At 35.4% G+C, this 12,862-nt stretch overlaps 1 protein-coding gene across 8 annotated transcripts in view; it reads right to left on the reverse strand.

Annotated features, from left to right (window-relative positions):
- The window catches only part of KANSL1L (KAT8 regulatory NSL complex subunit 1 like), a 108,242-nt gene that overhangs the window by 69,788 nt on the left and 25,592 nt on the right, over positions 1-12,862 (reverse strand). For all 8 annotated transcript variants that reach the window (XM_036319070.1, XM_036319071.1, XM_036319068.1 and 5 more), the window contains exon 3: positions 5,910-6,051. In XM_036319070.1, coding sequence (XP_036174963.1) covers positions 5,910-6,051 — 142 coding nt within the window. The remainder of the gene's footprint in view (positions 1-5,909; positions 6,052-12,862) is intronic.

The raw sequence follows: 12,862 nt of genomic DNA on the forward strand, positions 1-12,862 counted from the left end.
AAATGTAAGTAATCAAAAATATGTAGGGATCTAGCTTCCTCTGCACTTCCTGCCACATGCTTGTACTTTTTCTTCGAATGGCTTGCTAAACTTTCTCCCACATTCCTGGCTGCTTTACTCCTACTGTTATCACCAAGGTCTCTCAGAGGCAAGGGAAACAGGAAAGAAAGGATGAAAAGGAGTGCATAGATATGATCTTAATGATTTTATAATCATTTCTCACTGAAAAACTTTTTCCCTTTCTACCCCTTTTACCCCTGTAAAGAATAATAACATGTTCTTATACAATATATATGTAGATGTAGATTTTTGCAAGATACCAAGAAGCCCCTACAAACTAGCTGAAAAGGTATTAAATGCCTAATGTGGCTAAAATATTATATTCTTGTCATGAAAAACAGACTAAAACATTAATATAAGTTACAGTATTTCAAGATGGAACAAATTAAATGATTGCTGTGGATCAGCTTGCATCATCTATAAATGCTATTCTTAGGATGAAAACTGCCTACCTATAATAATTAAAACATAGCATGCTAATTAGACTGGGCAGCTAAACGACCTTCTGGACAACCCTCTGGACAAAGCTGGGGCTGTGAGGGCCAAGGCAAGCCACCGCAGCTGTGAGGGCCAAGCCCCTTGCATGAATTTTGTGCATCGGCCCCCTAGTAGTATAAAATATGCAATATATGAGTAATTTTAGTTTATACTATAATTCAGAGAATCTAAAATTTTACAATGACCATGGTCAGTTATACTATTAAACATACATTTTATAATTTTGTAGTAATATATTACACCTTGATGTTTGGTAAAAGTAAATTATTCTTTTTATCTATATTTACAACAATGCTAGTAACTTTACCAAGAAAAGAGGATCCAAATTTTTTTTTCCCAAATCCTCACCTGAGGATATTTTTTCTACTGCTTTTTAGAGAGAGTAGAAGGGAAGAAGGGAGGGAGGAAGAAAGGAAGGAAGGAAGGAAGGAAGGAAGGAAGGAAGGGAGGGAGGGAGGGAGGGAGGGAGGGAGGAGGGAGGGAGGGAGGGAGGGAGGGAGGGAGGGAGAGATCAAGGTGAAAGAAACACATCAATCAGTTGCCTCCCACATGTGCCCCAAGTGAGACATGGGACTGAACCTGTGCTCAGGTATGTGCCCTTGACCTGAATCAAAACTGTACCCTTCGATGTGCGGACCAACACTAACCACTTAAACACACCAGCCAGGGCAAGAGGATCCAATTTTTTATCCCATTTCAATGACTATTTTTCTAGTATGCACAAATACGGCTGTCAAGAAATCTGAAGAAGTATATTTAAAAGAAGTTTGTTTTATTTGATATTTTCAAAAATTAAATTAGACTTGATAAATATAGTATCATCAATCACAAAAACTCTAAAATATCTGAAATGTCCATTCAAAAGTTGTACAAGTCTCTTACTGGGTTTTTCACAAATACTTCATGTAAAAGAAATACATGTTTCCACCAATTTAACTATAATTCTGTTTGATTACAGTTTGTATTATGGGTCAAGTTACTCTGAATTAGCCTGATTTCATAACTCCTACTTATAATATTGTTTCTATACATAAGTTGATTCTGAATTTCAGAAGCTCAACATACAAACCTTAGGATACTATCTTTTTATATGGTAGGGGACCTACCATAATTAGTTCAATGAAGAATAATACTTTAAAAATTTAACTGGTGATACATTCATAGTCAACTCATAACCTATTTTTTTTCCCTTAAACTATTGCCCTGGTCAAAACTCTCACAGTGTGAGAAGAATGGACATGATTTTTCTCTGCCATGGCCAAGAATAGAGAAGAAAGGGAAGAGGAGTAATTTCTTTGGAGTCACTGGAGATATAGTTTCTGTTTTTAAAATTCAGGAAAAGGACATGTGTGTGTTGGGTCATAATGATGTACACTTTAAATATGTTATCATTTTATTTGTCAAGTATATACCTCAATAAAGCTGAATTTTAAAAAATCAGGAATAGTACAATGATACATAAAACAAGGCAATAACAAAAATATAAAAATTCTTTAGAATAATGAATTGAGATAACTGAGACAAGTGAAAACTCCAGCCTGAGGTGAAAGCAAATCAACTGCTCCAGAGTAGACAACTGTTTCTGATAATAACACTAGAGAGATCCCCACCACACTCCCAGGGTCCTCATAGAGAAGACATAGTGTGAAAAAATAAACTGTCTTAGCAGCATCTTTATTATTTATATAAAGTCACCAAGGCTAATTTTAAGCAAAAAAACAAATGAAAATTTAAACATAAGAAATGTATAATTTAAAATGTGGAACGTCCTATTATAGGATAACAAAACAAAAATCTAAAAGAGAAATCATAGCTAGTTGCTGTCTTATTGAAAAGCTGAAGCAGAGAAAAGAAGAAATATGAAAATTATACTGTGTTTTGAAGCTGCTACAAGAACAAGGAAGAGATATTGTTAACATCTGCTTTCTTCTCTCTAAAAATTGAGGTTACCTAGAATATGTCAAAGAAAGGGCAAATGATAGCTTCAACACCTACACTTGTAGATCTCCTAGTGGATCTAGTCTGTGTTTCCTGACCAGTCACAAACTGGCACTGATTTAAACAGACTATTTACAAGAGAGCATCTCTCGATCTCTTTCCCTTCCCCTTATCTCTAACTTAACCCTAGAAGAAAGGGTTTGTTTTTCTTTCCTTTCAAGATACATTAAACAGAAAAGTTCTGTCTCACTCAAGATAACTACTCTTCTCAATGTTTTTTTCTTATAATAACCCAAGAAACGCTGTAAGAACAAAGAAAGTGCTTGTTTTTCTATTCATTATAGTAACAGCTCAACTAAATTGCAGATAAGCAATTAAACATATTAATTCCTAAGAAATTTAAGGATAAACTACCAAAATAAAGAAATAGTATATTTTGATAGCATAATATTAATGGCATTTTCCATAAAACAAATATAATGGGATTCTTAAGGGAACAAAGGGCCAGATATACATCTAGCCTAGCCCTAAACCAAGACAAATGTAAGTAAGGCCATATAAATTATTACTGGGAAGTTTAGATTTTTCCCCCCCCTTAAAACAACTTATTTAAAAAATATAAACATATAATCAAACTTTTAAAAATGTTTAACAACAATTATACAGCACTACTTAGAACAGACAAAATATTAAAATATCTTTTCCCAAGTCAAAGCAATATGAACTAGACTGTCAGCGGTTCTCAACCTGTGGGTCGCGACCCCTTTGGCGGCTGAACGACCCTTTCACAGGGGTCACCTAAGACCATCCTGCATATCAGATATTTACATTTGATTCATAACAGTAACAACATTACAGTTATGAAGTTGCAATGAAAATAATTTTATGGTTTGGTCACAACATGAGGAACTATAAAGGGCCAGAAGGTTGAGAACCACTGGTCTAGATTAAAACATAAAACATACAATTTAGCTGAAACCCAGTTTCTTGGAAATTTGTAAATTGTTTTAAACCTGGCTCATGCATACTACTCTTTTTGCTATAAAAATACTTGTGATATATCCTTTTAAGAAACTGATCAAAGAGGAGAGATTATTTGGTGATCTTGAAAGGACTGGAAAATCACTACAACTGAAGGACGGCCCCAGTGAAGACAGGTTTAAAATAAGAAACAGTCACTACAGTAATTGAATAGGAAACTTCCATCAGGAAACTATTCTGGAACATAGTTCCCTCAAATGCAACAGAGAGAACCATTAAGCCTAAGGTGTTATTTCTGCCTTTCCATAGACCTTCCTACAGATATCACCATCATATTGATGACTTTCTACCTTTCTCTCCTGTCCTTGACAACTCATACTTTCTGCTCATTTGAATACCATAATAAAGTACTTTGTTATCCCTAAAAAAGATCATGTTGTTTATTGACTTCAAACCTTTAAGAAATGCCCTTTCCTAATTTCAAGTTCTATTGATTCATCAAGCAAAGTACTATTTACTCTCCAAAGTCATACTGAGGCATCACCTCTTTATTGATGTCTTCTCTGACCCACATGCTAAGTCCTAAAATAAGTGTTCTCTCTATGCCACATCTATATGTTATTAAAAACACGTGTCATTGCACATATGTATTACAACTAACTATCTACATGGTCTATCATTCCTACCAAAATATAAACTCATGACAGAGCCTAAAACTTATTAATCTTTATTTATGTGCAGACCCTAGGTAGGTTCGGCTAACCACATGGTTCCAGAAGTCCTCCCTTCACAGCTTTTTGTTTTCAAACCAATCACCAAGATTTCATCCATTACAACATTATCTCCACATTTTCACCATGTTGAATACAATTTCCCACAAAAAAAGTTATCGAGATATTAGCAATATTTATATTAAATTAGACTTCATGGAATTGCAGAACTCTTTTTACTATTGCTTCTATACTAGTTCCAAGCAAATTGTAAATTTTAGAGAAACAATATATCTTTAAGCTAGGGAAATCCCATGTTAAATTTCCCCTGGTTGGAATTAAAACAGCATTTATTTGTGTAATAATTTGCTTAATTTGTATTCCCGAAGACTGTAAATCCTACAAGAGATTTGTAATATTTACAACTGACCAAGAATAGTATCCAAATCCTCAAGGACACACCACCACCACCATCACCAAAAAAGAATAAAAACAATATATTGACTCTTAGACAGAAAAAAAAACAACCTGGATAATTAATTACACCGAAGCCCAATCTCACAACATTCAGTAACAAATTAAAACAGCAATAAAATAATACTTCACACCCATTATACTGGAGGTCAAAAAATATAAAATGTTGGCAAGAATGTGGAGAAACAGGAGCTCTTATGCACTGCTGCCAGTGGGAATCCAGTCACATCAATGAGTATAACAAAAATTGAAGATAGCCATGCCCAACACCCAGCACTTCCATTTTTAGACATGTAGCCAAGAGCTCTCCACAGGCTCACAAAAACATAAGATAGTCACTGCAGTATTATTTTTACTGGCGTAAAAATGGAAACACTGTCTATCAAAATAAAATAGGAGAAGAGATAAACATTTCATTGTATTCATACAATTCTATTCTAGTCATATAATTAAATAACATACTGGAAGTATAAAAATGCATAAATAGTATGCTGAGCAAAAACAAGCAAGTTGCAAAATAGTTTGTAGTTTTCATTTATACAGACTTCAAAAGCATAGAAAATAAATATTATTTGTAGACACAGATACCTATTTGCCAATACTATAAAAACATATACTGAAACCTATATAATTTTGTTAACTGATGTCACCCCAATATATTTAATACTATAAAAATACATAAAAATAACAAATATAAAAAAATGTTGGAATCAGAATAGTGGTTACAGTGGTATGGGGGAAGAGAATGGGCTGCAGGACCATACAACTACTTCAATTGAACAGGTAATGCTTTCTTATTCTAGAAACAGAGTGCATACTGGAAAAAATTTAATATTTGATAAATTTGGGGGTAGGTACACAGGTGTTCATCATATTGCTTTCTGCAACACTTTATGTTTTATAAATTTTTAATAAACAAAACAAAAAACTCTAAGGAGATTTCAATAAGATACACACTCAGTATTTCTTACATACAATAAAATACATGACAACAAAATAGAAGTTTACAAAAATGTATATCTTTTCTATTAACTGGAATCCAACAAAGTTCAGAATTGCTTAAGTATGATAAAATAGTCGCCATAAATACAAAGACATTATAAAGATAGCTTCAATTTACAGCAATTAATATATCAAAAGTCTTAACTAAATTTCTGTAAAACCTATAACAATTATTTTGTGTGGAGAGATGAGGACAAACTAAATCAGTAATATTTTTTTAAAAAAATAGAAGAACACTGAAAGTACCTTGGAGGCACGAATCTGCCTGTGAATATCCGTTAGTTGCTGGATTTTGTATTCTAGCTCTGAAATCTGGGCTTGAAGCCACGTCCATCGGCTGCCAACTCTTGCTCTGTCTACAAGCCACTTCCATTCAGTACTACAGTTACTGTGAACAACATAGACATTGTTAGTCAAAGCACAAAGGCAATCAAGTTTTCACAGAGGCTGCTTAATAACTTCCTTGACTCCTGTCATACAATCCCAATTTCCTTTCCAAAACATCTAATTACATGAACTGAGAATGGCATATCAACTTCTTATCACAGAAAAAGATTCGATTTTCTAATCTTTCCATTCCACAAACACCTGTTTTTATTCAATGTTACTTAATCAGCAGTAGGGTAATCTCCTTTGCTACTTAATACTTTATTAATGTGGAAGGGCTGAAATAGGAGTGGGCCAGCAAAGAAAAGGAAACAAGAATAACAATAGTAACACCATGTAAAAACTATTGCATGAGGCTTTTCTAGCAGCCAGATGTCACGTTTCAGACAAGTCATTTGAACTGGGCTAGATCTAAAGCCAAGTAACAAATCTTAGCTACGCAATTGTACTCTATGTAAGTTTCATTTGCTAAATCAGAAATCACTATTAGATAATTAAATACTTAAAATCAATTTAAAGAAATTGTCAAAAATTATCAATGATGAATGCTCTGTTGCATTTCAAATATGCATACCAAATATATAGATTTTGACATGTTTATTAAAATAAACAGCTTGTTTAAAACCTGACTCCCAGCATTCACAGGCCAGAGATGACCAGGAATTTAGGTAAAGCCTTTGTTTCATGCATATTTGAACATAAGAACTGAACCTTAGCTCCTCTATCTTTTGGCAAGGGTGCAGCTCTAATCCACATTTTGTAAGTTTACCAATTAATTAATGTATTAAAATACTCCAACCACACCAAGTAGAAAACAACTATTTGGATGGCGGGGGGGGGGGGGGGGAGGAGAGAGAGAGAGAGAGAGAGAGAGAGAGGGAGAGAGAGAGAGAGAGAGAGAGAGAGAAAGAGGGAGATTAGGAACTTCAGATTAAAGGAAAAACCTGACAGAGATTGAAGGTATAACTGAAGGACAAAAATTACTTAATGGAAAAACACAAGCTTTATGAAATACTTGTTTAAAAATGACATTTATTGTCAAAACCCATAGAATGAATGTACAAGACCAAAAGTGAACCCTAATGTAAATTATAGACTTTGGGTGATAAAGATGTGTCAATGTAGGTTCACAGATTGTAACAAATGCGCTACTCTGGTGAAGGACATTGATAATGGGGAGATTACGTTTGTGGAGTAGAGGGTAGGAACTCTGTATTTTCTGCTCAATTTTGCTGTAAACCTAAAACTGCTCTAAAAAATCAAGTTTATTACTTTTTAAAAAACAGATGTAATCGTAATAGAAAGTCTTTCATATATACTTTAGTCAAAGAAAACATTATAAGAGATCATTTATTGTCAGAGAAACATATTACAATTGTAACTTTACTATACAGAATTTACCCATTATCACAGGATTTTACATTATATCAATGTTCCCAAAAGCTATTTAACATTCTAATTGCGCACAAAGTGATTAAGGAGACTTTCATATATATTAGGACTTCTCTTGGAATTATTCTTTATTCAGTTTATAGTCACTATTGTGATTTTATAAATTGACACTCCTAAATCACATTTTTATAATCAGAGACAAAGTAAGAGAATGCCTATTCACAGATATTTAATATCACTAAGTGCCAATCATCAGATCAGTGAGAAAGGCAAGAGCCAGATCATGCAATGGTTACATAGGTGAGGGTAAAGTGTTGGATTTTATACAAAAACAAAGTTATTAGCAAGATCATAACAAAAACATTTTTCTCAGAGCACTCTGGCTACCAGGTAGAGAAAGCATTGAAGTGGGACATGAGAGGAAATAAGGAAAGTATTGGGATGCAACTATAATAATCTGGATGTGACAGAGATAGTGATCTCCAAATATTTCCTTGCACTTAAGTTGGAGCCATGAGACTAGTTCTGGCCAATGGGCTATAAGTAGAAGTGACCTAATCATTTCCAGTCCACCTGACAACCTTCGAAGTCACTAGTGCAGATAGTACAGCCACAGGATGGAGGAGGATCACAGACCAACCTACACTGACTTTATGTAAACCAAGGTGAACCTCTGCTGTGTTAAATTACTGAGATTAGGAGGTTAACTTGTCACTCTAAATATAGCCTATTCTGAATAAAAAGATAAAAATGGCTTGGACTGGGAAAGGGGTAGGAGATAAAGAAGAGTTGAAGAAGATAGATTCAAGGTTCATTTTAAAGTTGATAAGACTTGTAGAAGTATGGTGTAGTAAGCATGGGGAAATCAACGATGATCTTAGTCTTTTAGTAAGTTTTGTTCCAGTTGGAAAATTTCCCTATAACATGCACTTTTGCTTGGCTATCAAAATGATGATTAGCTAATGGTAAAATATAATAAATATTTTTCGTGGAGTTCATGTTATTGTACTCCTAATAAAGATATTCAGATATTCAAGTTAAGTTTAGAGAATTCATTTTTATGTTCATACACTATATTAAGTTATACTAACATAGAAAAATAGCAATATCATATTAAATTTAGATAAACTAATACGGGGGCTTTGTGGTATATAAAATGAATTATCTGTAAAGGATACATTATCCTACATTTTAATAAGAGTAAATAAAATACATTTGCTATAATTAAAAATGGTAAACAAGCTTTTCCACAAAAAATTGCTTCCTTGGTTAAAAAGTGTATTTCTCAAAAATAATTAACACTGCAAACATGTTACAGATAAGCATGTGGCTATCTCACTCATAGGAGTTTAACACCTGTTTTACCCTAAAGTCAAAACAGATTTCATGTAAACAACTTATATAACCAATAATGTACTGGCTTATTTAATTTAGAGCATAACCAATGAGAACATAGCTGATGCAACAATGAACAAATAAGAATATGAGGAATACCCAGTGTCTAGACTTCCCAATTAGCATATAAGACTGCTAACACTGATTCCCTGCATCTCTGTGGCGTCTGTAACAGACCACCACATGCTGACCCTAAGGAAGGGCTCCTCCTTCCAGTGAAGATCAGGGCGAAGACATCAGTGAGTGGAGACCCCCTGGGCAGTGAGACTAATCAGTCCCCAGAACAGCAGCATATGCTTTCAATCGCCATTCTTGCTTGTTTGCAGTCACGACTTAACTTGGTCAAGAAAACAAGCACAAGCTGTTTAAACCAAGTTGTTTTGAGTATAATTTCTCTTGATACTAACTTCTTGTCAAACATCACAGACCTACACTCCTGTTTTGACCCTCAAGTGTATTCATCAGAATAAGGCATAACTTTCTAATATCACATCCTATATCACTAAGACTTAAAGAGGAGCTTGTATAAATTATGCCTTTAACATAAATTTTTAGCTCACTAACAACAATAAATTAACTATGATAAAAAGTCAAAAAAGAAGATCCAGTTGTAGAAAATAACTAGCCCAAAAATAATAAGAATTATATTGGGAGAATTACATTAAATTATGCCAAACTTCCCCACTAGTGTTTGCTCACCTAGGAAGAGCTTATCCTTGCCTGAAATCTGATTCCTTTAGACCAGGGGTTGGTAAACTTTTCCTGTAGGCAGTCAGAGAGTAAATATTTTAGGCTTTTTGAGCCACATAGAACCTTTAACAACTACTCAACTCTGCCATAATAGCATGAGAGCAACCATAAATGATACATACATGAATGGATGTGATTGTATTCCAATAAAACTGTTTACAAAAACAGTCAATGGGCTGAATTTGGTCCATGGGCTGTAATTCTCCATCCCTGATGTAATTCTCCAATCCCTGATGTTGTTAAATTACTTGCTTTTCAGCTTCTTTCTTTTAAGCTTGCTTTTAAGACCTGTTAGAGGTATAGATAGAGTAGCCACTAACTAGGGCTAATTCACACTTGAAGAGTGAGTTTTCTGGGGTCTCTACTGAACACTCCAAATCTTTGACAAAGTCTTTCACTGTACTTATTCAGAACTCAAACATCTCCGAATTGTGTACAGGTGCTGGAAATTGTTCAGATTATGGCTTCCTAATAGTTCTTTATCTGTCCCTGTGGAGTTTCATGTGCACATGCATAGCTTAATATTCAAAAAGTTATCTCAAGGGGACCACATGATGATTTCTGGAGCTTTTTAATTGCATATGTAGATCCCTCAATTTCAGTTCTCTGATCTACTAATTCCAGCTTTTTCAGCCTCCCAAACTCTAATCTTTGTCTCAATTAAGGTCACTGTGTTCTACTTAGCTTTCTATGCCTGCATCAGAGATCATAAAATGCCTTCAAGCAGAACACAAGGGCAATCAGAGTCACTTCATCTGTTTCTCTTTCCTCAGGAATCACTGAACCGCAAACCTTTGCTGCCTTACACCCACTGTGTTCATTTTCTGAAAACAGTGATTGTCTCAAATAAAAGATAGGGCAAAAGTAGGTTTACAGTTGTGAGTAAGCAAAAGTGTTTATTCTTATATTATCATTTATTAATTATTATGTTATTTTCCATACAAACAACTATATACCTACTTTTGCCCCACCCTGTGTTTTTTTATTTAGCCCTCACCCAAGGATATTTTTTTCATTAATTTTTAGAGAGCGTGGAAGGGAGGAAGAGGAAAGAGAGACCTTGACTATGAGAGAGACCTTGACTGTGACATGGATTGGTTGCCTCCCACACATGCCCCAACCTGAACTGGGGTATATACCCTTGACTGGGAATCAAATCCGCAACCCTTAGGTCTGCCCACTGATGCTCTAACCACTTGGAAAACTGGCCACGACCCCACCCTCTATTTTGTCCAGTTTGCTCATCAAGTATAGCCAAAGAGCAAGTACAGTACCAATAACTCCACTCCATTGTGGCTAGAACTCAAAGAACTTTTATGTATTAAAAAAAAATGATTGGGTGTGGAAATCAGATGAAGTACTGGTTAATTATTTTCAACAATTCAGGTAGGGAGAGAATTCTATAGGAAAGCAAAGCCAATAGTTCCCTGAAAACAAAACCAAACAAACAAATAAAAAACCTATAAAGCAAAGCTAATTCTTGACTATTAAATGAGGGGAAAAATCTACATATTCATGTTGAGGTGTCTTGTTATGAAAGTTTAGCATATACCTTACTTAATATACCCCTCCCTTGAAAATATTTTGTGCCATTAGGATCATTTAGGTTAACAAGTTCTCATTAAAATGTTCATTGTCACCCTACCGGTTTGGCTCAGCCTGGGGACTGAAGGGTCCCAGGTTCGATTCCAGTCAAGGGAATGTACCTTGGTTGCGGGCACATCCCCAGTAGCGGGTGTGCAGGAGGCAGCTGATGGATGTTTCTTTCTTATCGATGTTTCTAACTCTCTATCCCTCTCCCTTCCTCTCAGTAAAAAATCAATAAAACATATTTAATAAATAAATAATAAATAAATAAAATAAAATGTTCATTGTCTTTAAGAAAACTAAGCCTCATTGACATACAGGTCAATAACATTAATATTCTACCACTAACAAAATAAATCAATGAATAGTTATGAATTCTAGGTAAATTTGACATGGAGATAAATCAAGTGGGGAGGGTTCATTTAGGATGTCCAAGGAAAATCTGAGACTGGAACTAAAAAGGAAGGAGAAAGAAAGGGAGAAAAAACAATCTGAATATATTTTACAGTTCTGCCTAGAACTCTGATAGAACCAAGTTTGTCAACTGTATGAACAGAAATTTCCAGTGTTAGTTTACAAGAATTTACAAATCAGATTGCCAAATTTAATCTTGTTCCCTTACTACCATCTATCCACCCTTCTCCCCCCAGCCAAAGAAAGGATAAGAGAAAGAAAAAAAAGAGAGTTTTGAGACCACTTATGTACTCTAAATACTATTCTATGTCTACTGTATGAAAAAATTTTTGAAAGTTAATGGTCTGTTAAGTAGTCTTAACTCTGTTTTTAAAATCCTTGCATAACATCAAACACTGACAAATAGCATACAAATAAAGCAAATAAATGAATTTTTAAACTAGTCTAAACATATTTGCTAAAGGAATAGTCTGAGTCATACACTTAGCAGTTAAACAAGCATTGTGTGTTTGCACATGTGCATACCTCTTTTGTTCAGAAAACCAGGCCACCATGTAGTGTTTCCAATGGAGAGTAGCCTCCCTTATCCACAAGGGATACGTTCCAACACCCCCAGTAGATGTCTGAAGCCATGGTTAGTAACAAACCGCATATGTATTCTATTTTTTCCTATACATACATAACTATGATAAAGTTTAATTTCTAAATTAGGCACACTAAAAGATTAATGATAACTAATAATAAAATAGAACAATTATAACAATACTAGAGGCCCGGTGCACAAAAATTCATGCATTGGGGGGGGAGGGGTCCTTCAGCCGGGCCTGCCCCCTCTCATAGTCCGGGAGCCCTCAGGGGATCTCCCAGGGGGAGTGGGCCTAAGCTGCAGTCTGGCCTCCCTCTGCAGGAGGCCACCCAGCTGATCAGGGGAAGGTGCTGCCTCATCATCCTGCTGCTGCTGCTGCCTCTGGCCTCCCTCTGCGGGAGGCGACCGGGCCAATCAGGGGTAGGCGCCGCCCCCATTGCCCTGCTGCTGCTGCTGCCACTGCCGGTCACTGCGGCTGCCTGCTCTCAGCCCTCGGCTGCTGCCTGTCCTCGGCCCTCACAGCCACCACGGCTTTGTCTGGAAGACGTCTGGTCTATCCGGTCTAATTAGCATATTAACCTTTATTAGTATAGGTACTATAATAAAAGTTATGTGTGATCTCTCTGTTCATATCTTCCACTCCCAAAGTTAATGCCTTTTCCATTTTAATTAAGGACTTATGTACTGT

This window comes from Myotis myotis, unplaced genomic scaffold (genome assembly GCF_014108235.1).
Source record: "Myotis myotis isolate mMyoMyo1 unplaced genomic scaffold, mMyoMyo1.p scaffold_m19_p_8, whole genome shotgun sequence".
Classification (NCBI taxonomy): Eukaryota; Metazoa; Chordata; class Mammalia; order Chiroptera; family Vespertilionidae; genus Myotis; species Myotis myotis.